Source organism: Octopus bimaculoides, chromosome 2 (assembly GCF_046866305.1).
Source record: "Octopus bimaculoides isolate indiv1 chromosome 2, ASM4686630v1, whole genome shotgun sequence".
Taxonomy (NCBI): Eukaryota; Metazoa; Mollusca; class Cephalopoda; order Octopoda; family Octopodidae; genus Octopus; species Octopus bimaculoides.
The window spans coordinates 47,007,663-47,033,021 of NC_142929.1; the positions used below are offsets into that span (position 1 = coordinate 47,007,663).

At 36.1% G+C, this 25,359-nt stretch overlaps 1 protein-coding gene across 1 annotated transcript in view; it reads left to right on the forward strand.

Annotated features, from left to right (window-relative positions):
• Positions 1 to 561: 561 nt before the first annotated feature.
• LOC106875927 (pygopus homolog 2) overlaps positions 562 to 25,359 on the forward strand; it is a 40,417-nt gene continuing 15,619 nt past the window's right edge. Inside the window, exons 1-2 of the mRNA XM_014924240.3 lie at positions 562 to 743; positions 20,926 to 20,990. Of these exons, the coding sequence (XP_014779726.1) occupies positions 707 to 743; positions 20,926 to 20,990 (102 nt within the window). The 5' untranslated portion in view covers positions 562 to 706. The remainder of the gene's footprint in view (positions 744 to 20,925; positions 20,991 to 25,359) is intronic.

Genomic DNA, 25,359 nt, shown 5'->3' on the forward strand with positions numbered 1-25,359 from the left:
ATAGACATTCATAGAGCAATGCAATGACAAGCTTGTACGCATATACAAATACAAACACACGTGCACTCACTCATTGACAAATGTAAGCTCATAATATGCCTGCGTATAGGAATAGGCAGTGGGTATACGCAAATTAATACACACATGACTACGGATGCAAGCACGCACATAGGTATATAAGCAAATTCAGAGATGCACGAACATACTCATATACACTCGCACACACACACACACACCAAGATTCATTCACGTACATATGCACGAACACAAATACAAGCACGCACACACACACAGGTGTATGCAAATCCATATACATTCGCGAATGTACACACGCTTCGCGAACATGCGCATGCACGGATACACACACACATGCACGAACATACACATACACACATGCACGAACACAGACAGACACACACGTGTGTATGTTTATAGTAAAAGATTAGAAATATTTCTAAAAACTAAATAAAATACTCGTGATTTTATTTTCAACAACCTTACGAGCAATGCCGGATATTTCCGACAAAGTGCGGTGTCCACCGAGATTTACCGGTTTTGACCGAGGAAGCAGTCAGTGATCTTACCGGAAGTATCGGCGCGAAGCGATACTGTCACTGTTTGGCTATTGTTTGGTGCCAATGCTGGCAAATTCTCAGAAACTGTGTGAAGCCGACCGATATCTTTCTCATTAGCAACTTACTATCAAATGCCCAGGGATCGACGAGTACCGGCAAAAAACAGAGGTATTTTTCTTTCACATTCTTTCTTTTACTCTCACGTATTCTCCCTCTCCCAATTAAAGGTATTCATTTTGTTATTGTTTTTGTTTAACCCTAGGTCGCTCTTAATCCACCAAATCTATGATTTTAAGATGATGCAGCTTTTAAACATCCGTTTATTTTGTATCATTATCATCATTATTGTTGCTTTTATTATTATTCCGCCGAGTTCCACTTTGTTTTTCATCCTTTCGGAATCGATAAAATAAAGTATCAGTCTTAGTACTGGAGTCGATCTAATTGACTAGCCCTCTTCCGCAAAATTTCAATCCTTGTACCTGTAGTAGATAAAATTATTATTATTATTCAAACATAGTATAAGGCTTATCTAAGTCTTCTCATCCACTGTATCACTAGTTTTCCTTTTTTTTAAAAAAAAAGATAGGTTGTGATTTGGTAGGGAGTAGATTTGGCTATTATTTCATATATATGGAATATATACATTATTGTTGTCTTAATATGCAGTAACTATAGTGTAGTAGTACGATAATGTCATTTATTGGTGCAATAGTTGTTATTTAGACCCATATCAGCCCTGATCCAGTAGTTCTACCACCAAAAATATTCCAGGCGTAACCATCTCGCTTTTATTTGGACATGCTATATCTACAACTACCTCGAATATTATCCCCCCCCCCCCACCTTTTTTTTAAAGACAGTACAGAAATGTTCACGGTATTTCTAGCAGTCGAAGTGTCCACATAGAAAAGCTCCCTCAATGGTTTCACACAAAGGAAGAAAACCTTGGATATATTATAGTGATTATGTAACATTTATGCTTTCCAAAATGCTGTTAGTTATCAAAATATTAGCAATCGTATGAGAAAAATCGTATCCACATTTATTATGTTTTGTTATGTTATTGTTAATTACTTGATATTTTTAAAAATATTATTCTCCTTCCTTTATTGAATTCATAGGATTTTACTTAATATTTGATTGTATATTTAATTCTTATAGTTAATTTGTCATGCGTTTTATCACATATATGTTATATTCTGTCCTGCTTTGTCTGGCACGTTCTAATTTTTATTTCGATCGCGTATTCATTGTTTGAATTCATTTGTTTTCATTACTTCAACACACATACACGTGTACGTGTGTGTACTCGTTGGGTAGAGAATGGAAAGAAATAATAATCGACTGTGTGTGTGTAGCTGACTGAAACTTCGAAGTCACTGTCAACAACATTATTGTATAGAAATAATAAATTTGTACTCCACAAAAGTAGAGAGTAATCCATCAGATTAATATGAATCGTTTTTTTATAACTGAACATAAAAACAAACACACATAACACACACACGAGTTATAGCTATGTATACACACACATGCATGTTATATCTGTGTATACTCGCTTATTAGAGAGAGGTGGGGTGTGGGTAGTACGTTAAACAAAGGAAGAATGAAGGTGATAAAGGATTTTAGTCAGGGAGATAGAGAGGAATGTAGAAGTAATCAAGTAGGCAGAGAAAGAGGTCAGAAAGCAAATCGGAAGAGGAGATGAGAAGGAAGGGAGCAATGGAAGGATACGAGAGACAGAAATGTTTAAGCAACTGCAGGCTCATTGTGGATTAACGCCTGCCTTTATGACCCCTCCCACAAAGACCTAACAACTACCTAGGGATTCAGATTGTGTAGCGGATGGAGGTCACAAACTACAAAAAGGGATTAACATATTCCTGAAGTCGTCCATTGGTGAATGGAATTACTGTGAAAAAAGACAGAAGAGGAGAAAATATTTAAGTATATAAGAATAACAGAAGTATGAAAGGAAGAGGAAGAAAAGATGCAGAAATAGAGCCGTGGGTATACTTGACGAGGAAGAGTATAAAAAAGGAGGAATATAATTAACAACTTGAGAAATAGATAGACAATGAAACAACTCGGATGTAATTATTGAAACAGAGCAAACTTTCCAGTGGTTTATAATATAGATTATCAAGATTATTTTCCCGTTTAACTTGACTCCACTGGATCAGTTATTAAATAATTATTTCTTTTATTTGCCACAAGAATATAGTATTTAATCTATTTCTTTTCAATTTTTTTTTCAAGAGATGGAAGTTTCGTATTCTATTTTACATGAAATACTATGCACTATGTTTATTGCATGCGTGTGCGCTTGTGACTAAATAATGTCTATTTTATATAAAATAAAATATGTATATACGTGTGTGTTTAGTGTGCTTGTGCATATATCGTGTTTGTATATATTGTGATTGTGCATGTTTGTGTGTATACACACACGTGTTTAGTATGCATGTGTGTGTATATATACACCCATAGGTATAGTATGCGTGTGTGTATACACGCGTGTATAGTATGCTTGTGTGTGAATATACGCCCATGTGTATTCTATGCATGTTTGTAGTATATATATAATGTGCTTAGAATATATATATATATATATATATATATATATCGTTTGTAGAAATACATAAATCCGAGGAGAAACACATTCTAAGATGTAGAGCAGTTAATATTATAATGGGGGAGGCCGGGGAGACCATAAACCGGCCTCCCCCATTATAATATATATATATATGTATAAACACACGTGTATATGTGCAGGTATAATATAAACACACACACACACACACACTTGTGTATCTGCATGTATAATATATATATATATATATATATATATATATATATATATATAGTTCAAATTTACAGAAAACAAAAAGACGAAGACAAGTGTAGGAACAACAAGCAGGTGTAATAGTTTGACGCTCAGGAATAATAGGAAAGTTTTTTTATACATTATTTACATTTGACGGATATTTGTCCTCATCTTGTTTGTTGTTAACACAACATTTCGGCTGATATACCCTTTAGCCTTCTTGGGGTGTCTTGGGGGAAATTTCGAACCTGGGTTCTCATTCCTAAGGTATTTTTCAATGTTATTATTACTATTATTATTATTATTATTATTATTCAGGTTCGATTCCAAACAGTGACTTGAATAATAATAATAATAATAATAATAATAATAATAATAACATTGAAAAATACCTTAGGAATGAGAATCCAGGTTCGAAATTTCCTCCAAGACACCTGAAGAAGGCTGGAGGGTATATCAGCCAAAACCTTGTGTCAATAACAAAGAAGATGAGGACAAATATCCGTCAAATGTAAATAATGTACATAATTTTTCATCTCTTAAATATAGAAAGTTTTTTATGTTTTGATCCTACGCTCTTCGACAGAAAGGGTTAAGAGGAAAAAGATGTGTAGAGATTAAAAGTTCAGCATGATGAAATGGTATATATATATATATTTATATATACACAGTATGTGTGTGTATACATATATGTAAATTACATGGTGGTAATTTGTCCATCAAATTTGATATGAAGTATCTAATGTTCGTCTGTTGGTGATCAATAAAGACCACGACTTCAACCAGAGACTCCTGGAGGGAATGCAACCATGCAGGGGATGAGAAAACCATGACTGCTCGCACCTTTACTACAACTTTCATGCACCTTAATCTATGAAAGTATCGATATTTCATTGTAACAAATATGTGATATTCTCACTGCTGCAGTGAAAGGTCTTCCATTGTGGCTCCAAGAAGTTTTGATTAACATGCACTTTATCATCATCATCATTTAAGATCCATTTTCCATGCTGGCATGGGGTGGACGGTTTGACAGGGGCTGGCCAGCCGGACAACTGTCAAGGCTCCAATTGTCTGTTTTGACATGGTTTCTACAGCTGGATACCCTTCTTAATGCCAACCACTTGTGCTGGGTGCTTTTTACATGGCGAAAATAAATGAAAGTTAATTGTACTAGTGGTGACCATAGTGACACCCATAATTTCATAAACACAGGCACCTAGTTATATATTTTCTAGTGGTAGCATGAACATTCCAGAAATAGCAGCTAAGGTATAATGCTTCATCGTAAAATACTCAGCAACACTAATAAAAGCCATAGAGAAAACGCATTTGATATTTGATAGATGAACTTCCGATGTGAGTTTAGACCACACATACAGGGTGGCCCAAGAGTAGGTTTACAGTTATCACGTAGGCACTTCAAATTTCTTTTAAAACATTTTATTACATTTAAATTTTTATCTTACCATCCTATTATTTATTATACAAATTAGCATAGAATAATGGTTTCATATTTTTTTATAATTAAGATCTAAATTGTTAATCTGTGAATGCAAAAGAGATAGATGACTAACTGTAAAACTACTTTTGGGCCACCCTGTTTATAGTTGGGAGGTTCTGTAGCATATGAATTTTATTCATCCTATGATATGAGCATCCCATACACAATCTGTCAAAGGCTAGTAGATGTTCTCCAAGATGGAATTCAGATGACAATGCTTTATGTGATATCTGTATGATCATATAAGGGCAAAGTATACATACTGTATACTATTTTCATGTTATATAAATATAATGAAATTAAAAGGTTTCACTGTCATCACTTCTGGTTTCTAGCACAATTTACTTTCACTTTTTATGACACTAAACTGCATGTTAACCAAAGATTTAGCTATTAGTACTCACTGAAGATTGTAGCTGGCTATACAGTGCTTAACAAGAAACACAGTCACATGAGGGTGATAACAGAAAACTGTGACTGCTCTTGCTTATACTACCCGACTTGCAATCTTCCATACCAGACATATTTTAACCCCTTACAGATAGATTTAATACTGACAGTCTGTGCTGTGTACTGGTATTAGGCCATTCAGTCACTCCGTCATTTTTCATACTAGGAATTTTACAGTGTATTTAAAGATTCTTCTCAGTGTGGTAATCAAAAAAAAAAAAAATGGGCCCCACAGAATGAGACATCACACTGCTCACACACACTGTTTTGATGTGGACAAGGTTTTTTTTTTAACCCTTTGTTATTCAGATTATTCTGTCAACTATACTGCTTCTTTATTCACATTGTTTTGAATTAATTGTGCATTATCTTATAGCTTTGAAATTTTGATAATGTGATTGCTTATTTTTAGAATGACATTGTAGGGTAAGTGTAATAGGCCACATCTGATCATTTGAACAAAAATGCTGGTAGGATATTTGGGCTGAATATGGCTGGTTTAAATGCAAATAGGTTGAAGTGAGAAAGAGTTGTGTACACATCAGACTCACTTTCATTCTCATACAATATGCCCATTGACAAGATAAAGTCATGACAGTTTAGCTTCTGTAAGAATGCAGGAGATTTTCATAGTGGCTGAAAAAGGTTTCCAGACCTTTCAGTGTCATATAACTTGATGTGTGTATATGTATATGTAAGAATGCCACTTTCCTGGTGTGACATAGTGGCATACTGACATTTCAAGTTAGGTCAGGTCAGGAAAATCCTGCTACTGCTACCATATAATCCAGTACTACCTGTTTCAAAGTCAGGTGGTTGGTGACTTAACTGGTTCCATCACCTGGGTTGGCAGGTGAGAAAGGTGTTGTGGACGCTCTGCAGGACTGAAAACAAGACCTGTCAAAGGACAGACAAGTTCATTGTGGGCCAACTACCATCCATATAAGTGGTGTGTCATAAAAACATCCTGAACGTGGGCTAGCAAACTGTGCAGCGGACCCAAGACTAGCCACAGAAACTTGAGTTGGAGTCAACGTCCATGAATGATGTGATGTACAGCAAGAAGACATTTAAAGGGTTGAAGCACTCTGGCAACATAGCAACTTGGCGTTCTACTTAAATTGCTTATCAACCATAGGCTAAACTCGACCTCAATATGTCAACTACCTTCTCTCTCTTTCCTCTCACTATTATAAGTCTTGACTTTTGCACATCAAGAACCTCCGCTATCTACTCTCTCTCTCTCTCTAAGATCTATTGGGTGGACATCTCTCATCACCCCTCTCTGTTTATATAAACAGCCCTACCTATCTCATCTCTAAATACCTTGACCAGCTGTTGTTGGTTTTGGTAGCAACCTTCCCAAATCCAGGACACCAACTACATCTTATGCATCTACAACCCCTTCTTCACCTCTGACTCCTACTTAGCTACCATTTTGTCATGGACATTAAATCCCTCTACACTGTCATTCCTTCTGACAATGTGAATCCTCTCCTACACTTCAAATTCTTCCAAGGTCATTGTATCACATTTTAACCAAGTACAGTCAATTTTCTCAGCCCTGGCAAACTCACCATTACCTTCGACTCGTTCTCTTTTTCTAGTGATTATGAACATCAGAATTGACCCTAAAGCTATATTTATCTGTTTGTTGGTTGTGTTGAAGTTCATATCTTCACTGAACCCCATCTTAAAACAAATACAGTTTGTTATATCACCAGTTGTATCAGCTACATTTCCTTTACCTGCAAACAGCCCATCTTCTTCATTTCCTTTGTTAATCCTTTCTACTCTCCTTTGGCATTCACCTTCTATAACTTTGTCGATTCTTTGAGAATCTCCATCTCCAGTAACCACCTCCTCCACTATTTTTTTTACAAACCTTCTAACTTTTATTCATGCCTGAAATTCCCCCTTTTCCTTTCATGTTCACACTAAATCAACTACCCCTTTCTCAGATTTAACTCTGAGTCTCTGATTTGTGGTTATGTCCTATCAACTGATTCACTTTTCTCTCCTGTATGGTTACTCTAACAAACTATTGATGCACCCTAGCTGTTCCCTGTATTTCTGCTCTCCTGCCCCAAGCACCAGCCAATATTCTTCTCCCTTAACATCCAACTTCTTCCACAGTTTCATTTCTCTCAAACCAACCCTGCTATCGACCACATTTTGTCAAGATGACAGCATGCATGACCTCCTGACCCACTTCCTTCCTTCCATGCTGCACCCAACCTGGATCATCTGCTCATGCTTGTTTATTTATTTATTTTTAATTTACATTTTTTATTTTGTTCAGAATATTATCACACTGAATAGTTCCAAGTTTCTGAATAATTTATTGCATTAGATGCCAATATCAAAGCTGTATATATATATATATATATATATATATATATATATATATATATATATAATAATAATATTAGGGATAAAATCCAAAATTACAGGTAAAAACTCAATTAAAATCAATTTAATAAAAATAAAAATTAAATTAAGTTTCACAGTATAAAATCTTTTCTCTAATACTATATATATACATATATATATATAAGTTCAAAAAAATGAAAAAGACAAAAAACAATAACAAAAAACAACAACGTGAGGACGTGATACAGATAGTGTTACTAGAAGCTCGGGAAAGGAAAGAGAGAGAGTATGGCGTTTCGAGCGGAGTTCTTCGTCGGAAACAAGGAAAGTTCAAAGAAGGAAAAAACGGAGGAAGAAAAAGATCAGCACCGATGTCCACGAGGTTACATTCCTATATATATATATATATATATATATATATATATATATATATATATAGGAAAAATTGTTCAAAGACTTGCAGATTGGTCCAAGAACTATCTTTTTCATAATTTCTGCCTGATGAAATAGCACCAGATCTCAAACCTGTTGCAAACCATCTTAATTCTCCATGTCATTCCTACCATCATTTTGTTATCTGTGAATTTCTCCAACACCATGGCTGCATATCACCTGTTTCATCCAGGAACAGCTATTGGTTTTCCAGTTGAGGTCATCCACTTCCTGGTAGAATCAATAATTGATTAGCTTTCCTCTGATCCCACCCTTAGTAATAGGAATATGCACATTGACACCATCAGAATTTTCCCCTCAACCAGTCGCATATACATGCTGCTCTGTTCACACAACCTTGTTCTGATCACTCACTCATGCATACCAAATGTTGCATTCTCTCTGTCTCTCAACTCTCTCTCTCTCTCTCTCTCTCTCCCTCTCTCCTACCTTGTCTACTCATCACATACTGTCACTCACAACTATCACTCAACTGACCCTCTGCAATCTATTGCCTTTCCTTATTTCTTTCTGCACATGACCTACAATTTCTCATTCCATTCTACTCTCTTGTATTAAAACCACACTCACACACACTACTCAATTCTATTTATTATGCACATATAACTTTCTCTCTCTCTCTCTCTCTTTTCTGTTTTTTTTTTAGTCTTTTCTCTCTTAACAAAGGCTTTGTATGAAACGTTTATACCTCTTCCTTTTTCTCACATCATACTACAACATACAATGTCTTTGCTTACTTTTGTTTTTTATTTTATAACAATAAGATTATAATTTTGAACAATTGTTAACCACAATATATTATTAAGAGCTGAAGCATAGTGGGGTTTGGTTTAACTTTCATATTCTGGCAATGAAAGTGCCTGGTGTAATGTTTAAGGTGTCAGGCCCACAACCATAAGGTCTTGGTTTTGAGTCCCAGATTGGAGGGTGTGTTGTGTTCTTGAGCAAAACAATTCATTTCATATCCCTCCAGTCTACTCACTTTCAAATGAATACCAGCAACAACTGGGGTCTTAACTCTGCTACAGTCTGGCATCTCATTCAGGGGTGGTGGGCAGTTTTGTACTCTGTTATTTATACACTACAGAAACTAAGATAAACACCAGGCTAATTGATCCTGTATAGTCAACACATAACATAAGACCTAAAAAGAGACTCCAGCTATAGGAAGAGGATAACTGAATTATAATATTGAGGTCATTGTTGTTGGCACTCCGTCGCTTACGATGTCAAGGGTTCCTGTTGATCCAATCAACGGAATAGCCTGCTCGTGAAATTAACGTGCAAGTGGCTGAGCACTCCACAGACACTTAGCGTAGTTCTCGAGGATATTCAGCGTGACACAGTGTGACAAGGCTGGCCCTTTAAAATACAGGCACAACAGAAACAGGAAGAAAGTTGTGGTGGAAGAGTACAGCAGGGTTCGCCACCATCCCCTGCCGGAGCCTCGTGGAGCTTTAGGTGGTTTCGCTCAATAAACACTCACAATGCCCGGTCTGGGAATTGAAACCGCGATCCTATGACCGCGAGTCCACTGCCATAACCACTGGGCCATTGTGCTTCCACTGAGGTCATTATGTTCAATTGAACCCTTAACCATCTAGATTTCTTTGTCAAATGTATTGCTTATTTATTCATGATATATTGAATTAATCATGCATTATTTTGTAGCTTCAAAGTTTCAATGGTGTGTTTGTATACTTTTGAAATGACTTTGTTGGGTAGGTATGAAGGGTTGGATCTGGTCAGTTCTAACATAAAACAGGTGGAATATTTGGGCTTGATATGGCTGGATTAAATGCTAAAGGGTTAAAAATGGTGTCTCAGTGTGACCACAGTTCACTGACAGAAACCAGTAAAAGAACTGGTCTCAGACATATTTAATTAGCATTGATAAGAATTTTTAACATGGACACATTTTGTGGAAGGGCAAGTTGATTAAAAGAATTTGAGTGATACTTGTTTTATCAACCCTAGACTGATGAAATTCAAAGTCAGTCATGATCAGTTTAATCATAAAATCAACATAACTAATACCGCTAGCCTTTATGTCCACTCCTCTCTTGATTTTTCCACTCTGTCACAATGATATCAATTATATTAAGATGGCTAGTTGGAAACTTTGTTAGAACAACATTTAAGATGTTTTGTTGTTTTTACTCCATCTTGCTGTGCTCTGAGATAATATCCAGCTGTAATCAACTTTCCTTAATCCTATCTCTTGCTTTCATCCATTTGGGATCAATAAATAAAGTACCCCTTCAAAACGGGTGGAATTGTTAGGGCACTGATGCCTTGTGGTATCTTTTTTGGGGGGGGGGGATTGTGTTTTGAGTGGAAATTCTCCACATTCCTGGAATCACTTCGGTACCATATTTTCCAGTATACCAGTCAAATTTGCTAGAGAAAACTTTATGGTTAAAAAGGTAGGTCAACTTATACACCAAGACAGCTTTGAAGGGCCAAAAATTCCATGTGAAATGCAGCAGGATTTGGAAAGGTAGTGGTGATGTTTGAATGCTTATACTACATGTTTACATTATATACTACTACATCAATATATCAGGTCACACTGCAGCACACCTAGCATCATTTCATGGCACACCAGTGTGCCGTGGCATACCAGTTGCTGAACACTGGTCTTGACTCTCCTGCAAGGTAATTGATTCTAGTATAACTCCCTGTCATTTGCTCCATTAGTTTTGTTTGCTCACTTTCTACTCTTTCGTTTGTACTGTAAGTGATTTCACCTCTCGTCAGCTTCAATAACAAGGGAATTGTTTGTTAGATCTATGGAGCTACCTACTCTCTGGGATTAGCATCGTCTTTCCATGCTGGCATGGGTTGGATGGTTTGACATAGGGCTGACTAGCAGGGAGCTGTTCAGACTCCAACTGTCTGTTGTGGCATGGCTTCTACGGTTGGATGCCCTTCCCAATGCCGACTGCTTAACAGAGTATGCTGGGTGCTTTTTACATGCCACCGACACAGGTGCATTTATTTAGCACTGGCACAGGTGCTTTTTAAGTGGCACTTGTTTCCCTTATTGTAATTCTCAAATATTTGCAAAACAAGAAAGAAAGAAAGAAAGCATCTTTTATGTACTAATAACCATGTTAGTAGTTCTTGATTGGATAGAGAAGTGATACAGTGGAGTGTTGTGATACACACACACACACAATTCACTTATTTCCATTTCTGTTCATCAGAAAAAAATTTCAATTCTTTCAAATCATCATCTTCATTATCACCATCGTTGTCATCATCATTGTCATCATTTAAGCATGTGTTAGGCAAATTTCATGACTTGCCAACCACTGCAGCCCTTTGTTATCCTGCACACACAGCAACAGGAAAATCATCCAGCTCTGTTTTTTTTTTTTTTCTGTTACATATTTCATTACTTTGGTATAGTTGAAATGCTTAGTGGATAAAATACTTAGCAGCGTTTCTTCAGGCTTTAAGTTCTGGGTTCAAATTCCACTGAGGTCAGCTTTGCCTTTCATCTGTATGGGATTAATATATTGGAGGTCGATGTAATTCACTAGTTCTCTTCCCCAAAGTTTCTAGCCTTTTGCCTATAGTAGGAGAAGGAGGAGGCAGCTTTATGTTCTGAGTTCAAATTCCACTGAGGTTAGTTTTGCCTGTCCTATAGTAGAAGACACTTGCCCCAAGTACAGGTTGAAAAATGGGATCAATGTTTTCGACTAGACCCCTCCCTCAAACATGGTGGCTTTCTGCCAAAGTTTGAAATCATTGGCATTTTGTCTGTCTTTGTGTTTTCAGTTCACATTCCACTGGGGTCGACTTTGCTTTTCATCCTTTCGGGGTCTATAAATTAATGACCAATGAAACACACTGGGGTCAATGTAATTAACATAACCCTCCCCCCAAATTTCAGGCCTTGTGCCTATAGTAGAAAGGATTATTATTATTATTATTATTACTAAGGTAGCAAGCTGACAGAATCATTAGCCTATTGGGCGAAATGCTTGGCAGCATTTTGTCCATCTTTATATTGTGAGTTCAAATTCCGTCAAGATTGACTTTGCCTTTCATCCTTGCAGGATTGATAAAATAAGTACCAATGGAACTCTGGGGTTAATATTATCAAGTAACCGCCTCCCTCAAAGCTGCTGGCCTTGTACCAAAATTTGAAACCAGTATTATTATTATTATCATTTTTTTTATTATTATTATTATTGTTAAGGTGGCAAGCCGGCAGAATTGTTAGCACACTGGACGAAATGGTTAACAGTATTTTGCCCATCACTATGTTCTGAGGTCGACTTTGCCCTTCATCCTTTTGCGGTCGATAAAAGGAGTACCAGTTGAACACTGGGATTGATGTAATTGACTCATCCCCACCTGCCCTTATGGCAAAAATTTGAAAAAAATAATAATAATGATAATTATTATTATTATTGAATTGGCAACAACAATTAAGCATTGAAGGAAATGCCTTCTAATATTTAATTATATCTTAGGAAGTAACGTTTTTGTTTGGAAATATAATATAATACTGATAAGAGATTCTGTATCTGTCCAGTTGATCTGCTACAAATAGCAACCAAATCTCCCCTATACTATGCCCTAAAAAATGAGGTACACTTATAACTCTGTGCCTAAAGGAAAGGATTGTCTGGTTACAGCTTAAATTTCATCATACATTTTCAGAACAACAGCTGCATAATACCAAAGTAAAATTAAACATATGAGCCATAAACATGCATTTCAATTCTTGATGCACCCGACTGCTCTACCTCTAGTTTGGAAAGATGAGCATACTTTGACTTATGGCTCAAAGAGCTAGGTTAAGGTTTTGAACACCAAATGTTCAATTGTTATTGTAAGCATTTTAGGTATATCTACTTAGCAGCAGTTTGTTCTGGCCCTTTGTTGTCTGGGTTCAATTCCTGCTGATAACAGTTTTGCCTTTCATCCTTCCAGGGCTGATAAAATAATGTACCAGTCAAGTAATGGAGGTGATGTGACTGACTAACACCCTCCCTTTAAACATTGCTGCCTTATGCCAAAAGTTGAAGATTTATATGTCACCCTGTGAAATACACAATCCCAGCAATTCTTGTTTTTGTACCAAGATAACCATCGTTCCTTGTGGCCCAACAACAAAATAGGGATGGAACCATTTGTCAATTAACTGTTTTAATACTAGCATGTTTAGGCTCTCTTTAGTTCTAGGATACCAAGAACATCTGCCTTAGAATGCTATTATTTCATCCTTTAGCATTCAGATTATTCTTTGAAATGTAATGCTTATTTATTCACATTGGTATAAATTAGTCATGCCTTACTTAGTAGCTTTGAGATTTCAGTGACGTGATTGTTTATTGTTAGAATACTATTGTAGGGTAAGTGTGAAAAACCGTATCAGGCCAGTTTGAAGATTACACAGACAGATTATTTTGGCTGGATATGGCTGGTTTCAATGCTAAAGAGTTAACACTTTTAGCATTCGGATTGCTCTGTCAATGTAATACTTATTCACTTTGTTTTTAATTAATCATGTATTATCACGTAGCCTCAAGATTTTGGTGATGTGATTGTTTAGATTTAGAATGACATGGCCTTCGTGCAGGTGACACGTAAAAGCACCTACTACACTCTCTGAGTGGTTGGCGTTAGCAAGGGCATCCAGCTGTAGAAACTCTGCCAAATTTAGATTGGAGCCTGGTGTTGCCATCCGGTTTCACCAGTCCTCAGTCAAATCGTCCAACCCATGCTAGCATGGAAAGCGGACGTTAAACGATGATGATGATGATGATGATTGTTTTGATTTAATCATGCATAGTGTCATAGCTTCAAGATGTTATTGTTTATTTTTAAAATGACATTGTGGAGTAGGTGTGAGATGCCAGGCCTGGTTAGTTTGAACATAAAACAGAATATTTGAGTCAGATGTGGCCAGTTTAAATGAGAAGATTTTTTCAAATTGTTTTGTGACATTTCTGTATGGTGTGGTGAAGTTAAGCCAAATCAGATCAGTTTCAACAAATGTTTTGTCCACAAAATATATTTGAAACCTGATAATTCTCGTACAATTAAGAACATGACTGGCGACATATTATATGATATTTGAGTGTTCATTAATTTTGCTGATTGTATTTCACTAACAGGCTCAGACATGGTTTTATGATTAAGAAGTCAGATGATGATGCAAATGAACAAATCAACATGTTTGGGCCTGATAATATAAAATATACATATGTATATACACAGGCATGGCTGTGTGGTAAGAAGCTTGCTTCCCAACCACATGGTTCCGGGTTCAATCTCACTGTGTGACACCTTAGGCAAGTGTCTTCTTAGGCCAACCAAAACCTTATATGTATATATATATGTGTGTGTGTGTATTAATGTGTATATCTTTGTCTGTGTTTGATCCCCACCCCCACCACCACCATCATTGCTTGACAACCTGTATTGGTGTGTTTGCGTCCCTGTAACTAAGCAGTTCAGCAAAAGAGACCAGCAGAATAAGTACTAGGCTTACAAAGAATAAGTCTTGGGGTTGATTTCTTTGACTGAAAATCCCTTAATGATGGCAGTCCAGCATGGCTACAGTCACATAATTGAAACAAGTAAAAGAATAAAAGAATATACATGTAAATAATATAGGGAAACAAAAACTGAAACTATTCGGAAAATGAAAATCATATAGTTACTTATATATTTACATGTAGTACAAAAGATACAGAAAACTAAGGGTGGAAGGCATGGTATTTCAGGTTTGACAGTTGTTTCTGGGGTCTCAGAATTATGTAATAGTTGTAATGTTGGCAGTTAGTGTGTGCAAAAAGTCAAGAATATGCAACCAGCAGTGGATGCATATAAACATTATCATAAACCTAGCCTCTGTCTTCAGGGTGGTGAGATCAGCACTTAACATCTTATATAAGTATAATTTCTAATTAATAATTTTACCAAGTAGATCGGTATGTTAAAATAACCTTTATAGGTAAAATTATACAAATATTCTATAATTATAAACTTAATTATAATTAGGGGTCAGCTAATTGCTTCACCACATACCGAATTTAGAAATAGGAGTTAAAAATTCCTTTTCTACTACTGTAAGGATCTCTACGACAGTAACACACTTTTTTTTTACGTAGGCAAAGAGGATGAATAGTGTATTCACATTCGGCTGTGTAAATTTTGGAAGTGTTGGTTGGATATCTGTTGCACAATGTCGCTCGATCGTGTGCCTATTTAACCCTAGCACTTTCAAATTTTATAATTGGAAATGCTACACTAAAGAGAGAAGTAAGTAATTAAAACACTTTAATCTCGAAACGCGTCTGTGGCTAATCGGAGTCGTGTTGATTCATTGTCTTTCTCTTTGCCTACGTAAAAAAAAGTGTTACTGTCGTGGAGATTCTTACAGTAGTAGAAAACGAATTTTTAACTCCTATTTCTAAATTCAGTATGTGGTGACGCAATTAGCTGACCCTTAATTATAATTATGTTTATAATTATAGAATATTTGTATATAAGTATATGTATACTTATATGTATGTTTATTTGTTGAAAGGTACATGGTTTAGTGGTCAGGATATTCGACTCACAATCATAAATTTATGAGATTAATTCCTAATGGTATGTTGTGTCCTTCAGCAAGATACTTTACTTCATGTTGCTCTAGTCAACTCAGCTGGCAAAAATGTAATCCAATAGGGCCAGCCTTGTCATATTGTGTCACACTGAATCTCTGTGAACTACATTAAGAGTACACATGTCTGGAGTGCTCAACCACTTGCGTGTTAATTTCATGAGCAGGTTGTTCCATAAATTGGGTCAACTGGAACCCTCGCTGTCATAACCACCAGAGTGCCGGTTATATGTATATACATGTGTGTGTGTGTATACATGTATATATATATATGCATATGTAGATATTTATGTGTGTATATATATATATATATATATATATATATATATATATACACACACAGACACACACACACACACACACACACACACATACACATAATGCAAATGGGTATGTGTCTGTGTGCATGATTTTCTATTTTATGTCTCATTGAAAACAGTGGCTTTCCTAATGGTGATATTTGTTTGCAGTCCACAATGAAGCATGTCTGGACTAGTTCAGTAGACTCAAAGATAAATTACCTCACTTAGAAACAGTGGTCTTTGCTGACTGGAACAGTACCAGTTGTAAAAATTTGTCCCAACTTACTCTCGTCTCACTCATGCAAATATGGAAAAACAAACATTATAATGACGACAATAACAAAAAAAGCAATGATAAAATTTAATTAATGTTTCATAAAAAAATGTTTACTTCCAAAAAGTAGACTGCCTAATATGAAAAGTTTGGAAAGTCCTTGTTTAAATTCAAATATTATGCAAACACCACTTTAATAATAAAATTTTTTATTTATTTTACTTAATCCCTCTAGATTTGATTATTTTCCAAAATTCATTGTAAACATGGTTATGAGAGAGTGGTGCCAAATGAGTCTTATGTGTAAAATTCCATATCTGTCGTAAGATTTTAAATGATACCATGTGACAGTCTGTCTAGTTCCTTAATATCATGCCATTGTGATAGATGCAAAAAAAAAAAAAGTGCTTAAAAGACTCTCATTAAAATATGAGAGAAAAATCTTTATTAATATGGTAAAATTTTGATTCATTAAAACCTGTTAATGATGTTTGAATAACATCTCTTTCAGAGATGCATTTTCATGATGTGATGAAGTTTGTATATTTTTACATGTATTAATATAATGAAGCCATACTTCAGAAGACCATATGAATTTTCCTTTTAGATTCTATAAAATGCTTGATGACAACAACAACTATTTGAATTTGTAACCTTGAGTACAATGACCCATTCTCATTTCTTTACTTTTTCTTTTCTTTGAATTTCTCTTCATAATTCTTTGCAATCACTCGGCATGTTTATTCTAAAATCTCGGCACAAACTTGTTCAGTTTTTCCATTTGAAGATTCAATTATTATCATTATTGTCTGCCCATGCACCATTAATAATTGGCTAATAACTGAAACAGTTATCAAGAATGTTGTCCTTCTGGGAATTCACGATTTCAATTCTTCTTGAAATATTGAGAGCAATTTAGCATTGACACAAGAGTTTGTAAATTGCTTCCACGCTAAATATTGGAAAGTTTCTCAAATCTGTGAATTTTAATTATTCTTTTTCATTTTTTCTTTATTTTTGTTTTACATGGTTCCTTTTTTTTTTTTTCTTTTTCAAAATCATTGAAATTCTCAGTTTATTAGTGATGTTAAGAAGTGCTTTTAGGTTTTCTTTCTTTTTCCAGTCTTCTCAGTTCCTCTCTTGTTTATTTGTCTAAATTTTGAACCCTCCTTCACAATTTTGGATGGTACTTAATATTTTTTAAAGTGGTAAATATCAGGAGGATCTCTTACTGTGTAATTTCTTCAAACTAACTAGTTTATATCTTCCACCTCTGTAGCAAAGATATATATGTACTATATAATTTAGAAAGTAAAAGAAAACTGAATTAAGGCTTTAACATTTAAACCAGTTGTATCAGGCCCCAAATTTTCTATCTGTTTTATGTTCAAACTGTCTGGCTCTGGCCTCACCTAACAATGTCATTGTAAAAATATACAATCACTTCGTTGAATCTCAAAGCTACAAGATAATGCAAGATTAATTCAAAATCAATGTGAATAAATAAGCATTATTACATTAGGAAATGATAACTTGCCTTTATTAACCTCATCTTGCTTCTTTATCTATCTACTGTTATAGTGTAGTTGTAGTTTTTTTAGCCTCAACTTAGCCTCTATTAAGCAGGCCTATGCTCAAAGGTGTTCTAACTGTGACTAATACAAGTTTTACTTATTTTTGCATCATATAATTCATGACCATTTTGTCCAATGAACTGAACATCCACATTTTAGTGGGGATAAATGCTACCTCTTGGTGTTAATACTGCCTCAGTCACTAATAAATATTTTTTAACAAGCTCACTGGCTATGCTCAAAACTCCCCTCAAAAACTGCTGGCCCTGTGCCAAAATTTGAAACCATTATAGAGGTAATATAGTAGTGAATAATACATTGGGTTATTTGCTCATAAGGTTATAAGTTCAAATCCACTGTTGGTAAAACACTTTATTCTACGTTACAGCTCATATAACTCTGAAGGCTAGATTCTGCCAGTTTATATCAGAATGTTACTTGCTTAAGACTGGTATTTTATTCATGGTTAAGTTTATCTTTCACTCTCTTCTTACCACGAGAAAAGCACTGGCTCTTTAAGGAAAAAAATCTTTCAAAATTAAGAACATTACTTAGATTACTTAGATAAGTTTCAGCCAAAGTTGACTCGGGCCATGTCTAATTTGATAGCACCACCTGGAAGAGATACAGTCAGCTGTTGAGCACTATAGTTCATTCGAGAAGAGAGTTGTTGTTTTCAGAGACATATCCGGATGTGGGTGGTTTGTCTGGTGTTTGTGGGAGGTAATCATCTAGGGACTATTTGAATGCCGTGAAATTACTTTCTCCTTTATGTGGGCTGGCACGATGTTGAAGAAAGCAGGGCCAGTTAAGGTGAAATAGTTCTGTTGTAGTGTTATGATACAACATGAACATGATTTCTGTAGTGAATGGACAGCACGGGGGCCAAGCTTTGGATGAATTTTAAAGATGATACCTATATCATTTGGGCAATGTTGATGGAATATTTACCACATCATACAGATGATATAGCACTCAAGGCAGTGTTGGAGGGACAGCATTGGATACATCATTACGCTACCTTTGTATTGAATCTAGGGCAAATTTTGGTATAGCTGTTAATCCTGGTCATAACATGGAGTCTCTAAAGTTAGTAGTGTGGTAAGAAGTTTGTTTCACAAATCACATGATTTTGAGATCAATTTCTCTATGCCATACCTCATACAAGTGTCTTCTAACATAGCTTCAGGTTGATCCACATTATGTAAGTGGAACTGGGTAATAATAATAATTTAAGAACTGAAATTTAAGGCCTGAAATTTTGGAGATGGTGGATAGTCGGTTACATCGATTCCAGTATTCAATCGGTACTTGCTTTATTAACCTCAAAAAGTTAAAAGACAAAGTAGATTTCAGTGGGATTTGAACTCAGAACAACTGAAAGGAATACTGCTAAGCATTTCATCCAGTGTGCTAATGATTCTGCTAGCTCCATTGCTTTTATAATAATAATAATAATAATAATAGTAATAAAAATAATAATAATAATAATAATAATAATAATAATAATAATAATGTTTTTTTTTTTTTTTATTGATGGTTTGAGAAATATTATGGTCTTTTTTTTAGAGATATTCAGGCAACAATAGAAGTGTATTGTATAAATTGGTAATGTATTTTTGTGTGAAGTCAGAATGAATAAATCAGTTTAATAATAAAAATATAAAGCAGAAAAACAAACAAACAAAAGAAACCAGTTAAAAGGAACGTAATGGTAAATTAGTGCCATTCAGAACTAGTCACCTCTCTCTCCTCTCTTTCTCCTCTTTCTAACCTATTCTTCTGTCTTCATTCTTCACATTACCAATTACTAGGTAGATTTCTAACCAATAAAGTGATTCTTTCATTTAGGATTTTAATATATTTCGTATTCTCCCAACATACTATTATAAGCAATATCCGGTCTACCTTTAAGAATGAAGATATATGCATGTGTGTGTTTTGTTGTTGTCCATTTTGATTGTAGGATTGGAGCAGGGGTGGCTTTTATCTCCATTTTAGCATCAAGTATTTGTTTGCTTTTTCTGTTTCCTTTTTTTGTAATTTTTGTATTTTTGGTAAGCGCTGTTGAAAGAATTTTGAGTCTATAACTGTCAGGTTTCCTCTGAGAATTCAAATAGGGCTTTGTTTCACTTACTGTAAAATATCAATAAATATATGTGTATAATCATACACGTATAGGTGCAGGCATATTTGTGTGGTAAGATGTTGGTTTCACAACTACAAGGTTACAAGTTTAGTCCCATTTGTGTGGTACCTTGGGCAAGTGTTTTCTACTTTAGCCTCGGGCCAACCAAAGCCTTGTGAGTGGATTTGATAGACAGAAACTGAAAGAAGCAAATCATATATGTGTGTGTGTGTGTGTATGCGAGTGTGTGTTTTCTCCCTACTACCATTTGACAACATGGTGTTGGTTTGTTTATGTCCCCATTAATTAGTAGTGTGGCAAAAGAGACCAATAGAATAAGTACCAGGTTTATGGAAAAAAATAAGTACTGGGGGTGCGATTTCCTTGACTAAACCCTTCAAGGTGGTGCCCCAACATGGCCACTATGTGGCTGTGTGATTAAGAAGCTTGCTTCCTAACCATATGGTCTTGGGTTCAGGTCTCCTTGAAGATCACCTTGATAAAATCTTTTTTCTGTAACCTCTGTGCTAACTGAAACCTTGTGACTGGATTTGGCAGATGGAAACTGAAAGAATTTTGTGCATATGTGTGTATACAGATGGGCACATGATGAACCCCTATGTAAAACACAATATATACAGAATATGTATGTTAATACAGATTGCACACATGAATGACCATAAAGAACCCCAGACTTTGCCTTTCATGCTTTCGGGGTCAATAAATTAAGTACCGGTGAAAACACAGTAGGGTTGATGTAATTGACTCAACCTCTGCCCTTGTGGCAAAATTTGAAACCATTATTATTATTATTATTATTATTTTTCAGCTGATGTCCGGAATCAAAGAGCACTTAAGCTTCAGAATGCAACACCCACACCAATCAACTCACAGGTATAGTCATCACTTTGTTTACTTCACCTGCTTTGCCACCTTGCTTTCCTCCATCTCTGTAATTGTATTTATCATTTCATTGCTTCTTTTCTTTGCAAAGGCTTTTTTTACTTTTTTTCATACTGTAAAAGATAGCAGCAGACTAATATATCTCTTGATTTCTTTAATTTCTACATTGTTCTCTTTCCCTTTACCAAAAATATGTATAGTTATTGAGTGATTCATTTATCATTACTTCAGCAAATAATGGTCAAAGCTGACGAGGTCAGAATAAGACTGAAAAATGTCTGACCTCCCAGAAAATGATCATCTTCGAAATATCATCATTAAGAAAAATTACACATTGTAGAGTTTAGTACAGGATATACTCTTCCTTAAAAGAAAAATAGAAGACAGATGGTCATAGTTTGATTGCCTTTCACCATAGTTCTGCTTAATTAGGACCTACGTAGGTTTAAAGAACAACAAAAACGGTGCTTCAAGGTGTTGCTTAATATAATGATAGTATAGTAATACACACCACCTGACTACAGGTTTAACTTCTGTTTTTGGACAATGGGATCTCCTACTGAAAAAGAAGACAAACAGCTTTGGACATTTAAGTGCTGTAATGTCTGCTCTCATTATCTCAATAAAACTCTGATAGCCACCACTAAAATGATTACAAGCTTGTATTGGTTCTAATAAAACAGAACAGTGAATTTATAAAATACAAAGACAATGCTCTTGGGGCTCTCAACCAGGAAATACTGGTAATGTTTCTCTCTCGGCTTTGTCAACTGTTTCAAGTTTACCTCAGCTGTCTGTGTTTGTAGTTCCCCAGCGTTAATATAAAGTAAATTACGACTAAGTAACTAGCGAGCCTCTACAGCTCAACTGACTTGCTAGAAATTGCTGCCAAATCTCCTTCAAGTTTCATCTTTCATCCTGCAAAAAAAAAAAGGAGAAATATAACACTGGATATAGCAAATCGACCCCGGGACTTATTCTTTGTAAGCCTAGTACTTATTCTATCGAAGTGACGGGAACATAAACACACTGGCATGTTGTTAAGCAATACTAGGGGGACAAACACACACACATACACACACACACACACACACACATATATATACATATATATGACGAGGTTCTTTTAAGTTCACGTCTACCAAATCCACTCACGAGGCTTTGGTCGGCTCGAGGCTATAGTAGAAGACACTTGCCCAAGATGCCGCGCAATGGGACTGAACCCGGAACCATGTGGTTGTTAAGCAAGCTACTTACCACACAGCCACTCCTGCACCTAGTATAGTGCATCTTAGTTATACTATATCTAATAAAAAAAATACGCATGTCTCAGTGGTTAAAGTGTTAGCCTTACAATCATGAGGTAGTGAGTTCAATTCCTAGACTGCATTGTGCGTTGTGTTCTTGAGCAACACACTTTATTTCACTTTGCTCCAATTCACTCAGCTGTAGAAATGAGTTATGACATCACTGGTTCCAACCTTTATCAGCCTTTGCTTTTCTCTTGGATAGCATCAGTGGCATGAAGATGGGAAGCTGGTATGCATGGACGACAGCTGGTCTTCCACAAAACAATCTTGCTCGGGCTTGTGCCTTGGAGGCTAACTTTCTAGGGGCAATCCCATGTCATTCATGACCAGAGAAGGTCTTTACCCTTTTTTTTAATAAAGAAAAAAAAAGATGAAATACAGGATGGTCACTGTTGGAATGTCTTTCATCACACATCTACTCTATCAAAAATAACTTGTGTCTAAACAACAACAAAGATGAATAAATTACCATCCAGATACTGAAATGGATTAGATGAACTAAACTCTTGTATGGCTGTGTGGTTAAGAAGTTCTCTTTATAACCATATAGTTTGGGTTCAATTCCATTGTGTGGCACTCAGGGTTAATATTTTCTACTTTAACCTTAAGCTGACAAATACCTTGTGAGTGTAATTTGGTAGTTGTGAACTGTACCAAAGTCTAATATTTGTGTGTGTGTGTATGTATCTGTTTGTCTCTACATGACTGCATTAACACTGCTTGAGTATCGGTGGCATGGACTTATGTCCTATATTAACAAATTTTTAACAGTTGAATGGATATTGACCCTCACTGCACATTTTATTTCTACAAGTGCAGGAGTGGCTGTGTGGTAAGAAGCGAGCTGGCAGAAACGTTAGCACGTCGGGCGAAATGCTTAGCGGTATTTCGTCTGCCGTTACGTTCTGAATTCAAATTCCGCCGAGGTCGACTTTGCCTTTCATCCTTACGAGGTCGATAAATTAAGTACCAGTTACGCACTGGGGTCGATGTAATCAACTTGACCCTTCTGCCTGTCCTTGTTTGTCCCCTCAATGTTTAGCCCCTTGTGGGCAATAAAGAAATAAGTTTGTTTCCTAACCATATGGTTCTGGGTTCAGTCCCCTGTGTGGCACCTTAGGAGAGTGTTTTCTTTTATAGCCCCAGGCCAACCAAAGCCTTGTGAGTTGATATGGTAAATGGAAACTGAAAGACCATAGTGTGTGTGTGGCACCATAGGAGAGTGTTTTCTATTATAGCCCCAGGCCAACTGTAGTGTGTGTGTATATTGTTCTCAAAACCTCTTTCTGTCTTTTTCTTTTTATCTTTTATTTGTTTCAGTCATTGGATTGCAGCCATGCTGATCCATGGCCTTGAAAGCATTAGTCAAACAAACTGACCCTCCTCCAAGTGCTTATGTCTTTTAAAGCTTAGTACTTATCTTATTGATCTCCCTTTTTACCAGACCACTTAGTTACAGAGACATAAGCAAACAAAGCACCAGTTGTTGAGTGGTAGTTGGAGACAAACACAAGTATAACTCACACACACATACCATCATCATCATCCTTTAATGTCTGATTTCCGTGCTGGCATGGGTTGGCTGGTATGACCAGTGCTGATTTTTTGGTCTGGTTTCCATAGTTGGATGCCCTTCCTAATGGCAATCGTTTTACTGTGTTTTCTAGGTACTTTCAGTGTGCCACTGGCACAATATACACACACACACACACACACACTATGGTCTTTCAGTTTCCATTTGTCACATCCACTCACAAGGCTTTGGTTGGCTTGGGGCTATAATAGAAAACACTCTCCTAAGATGTCACACAAGGAACTGAACCTGAAACCATGTGGTTAGGAAACAAACTTCTTACTTCACAACCACGTCTGCACTTGTAGAAATAAAATGTGCATACTATATCATATAAAATGTGGGGTACTTTCTGAAATTCTTCCCTATTAAAAACAAGTTAACCCACTTTTCAGGCATTGAGTGCACATACACAGACCCAAGTATATTCAGTTCCTACATAGTGAGAGTTTAGACCAGTGGAATAAAGCCCCACACATGGAAACAAGAGTAGGCATCAGTTAGAATTTTCTTCAGGTTGAGTAGCCCATCCTGCTCAAAAGGTCCCTGAATAAAAGTTATTTAGGAACGATGAACGAAACACCCACGTTTCAAACGGTAAATTATAAAGCCCCAAAGAATTCCTCTCCACACATGGCAATGATGCTTACCCACTACTTCTGCTCATGATCATAGATGCACATTTTGTCAGCCACTAAGGGACATGTTCTGCTGGTTAAGATCAAGCAAATCTGTGGTATTGAACAGAATATTTGCTGTAGCTCATCTTTTACATCAAGATAAAACACATACATATTAACACTTGCAACCAGTTAATCCATGAGAGTCACTGCCTGGTACTGAATTACAGCATTGGCAGAATTGTTAGCATGCTGCATGAAATGCTTAGTGGCATTTTTTCTCGTTGCTACGTTCTTACCACACAGTCACACTATCCTGTTTTCAGGACATTACGCCATGAATGGGTTAAGGACTAAAGTCATTATAATCAATTATAAACTTGAAAGTGGTGCCCCAGCATGACCTCAGTCCAGTGACAGAGACTAGTAAAAAGGAAGTAGGAAAATAACTTGAGGATTTTAGAGCAGTTTTGAAAATTGCTCAAATTAATGAGATAAAGTCAAGGATGACCCCCACTTATGAATTTCTCATTTGGGACCAACCAGATTGGGTCTGCTGTTCTAGTTACTCTAGTTACTCAGGTCGATCAGTTTCCAATAGAATGGTTGTTTTAACTAGAATTTCTTGCCATGAATCCAAAGTATTCCATCCAAGGTCATCCTGACTTTTTTAAGGTAGAAGAGTGAAGTTTGACTACTATTTCTAACAATTCAAGCTACCTTGTAGAGGCTTCTTTGCAAAACATTACTGGCACTCCATCAATTACAGTGACAAGGTTTCCAGTTAATCCAATCAATGGAACAACCTGCTCATGAAATTAATGTGCAAGTGGCTGAGCACTCTACAGACATGTGTA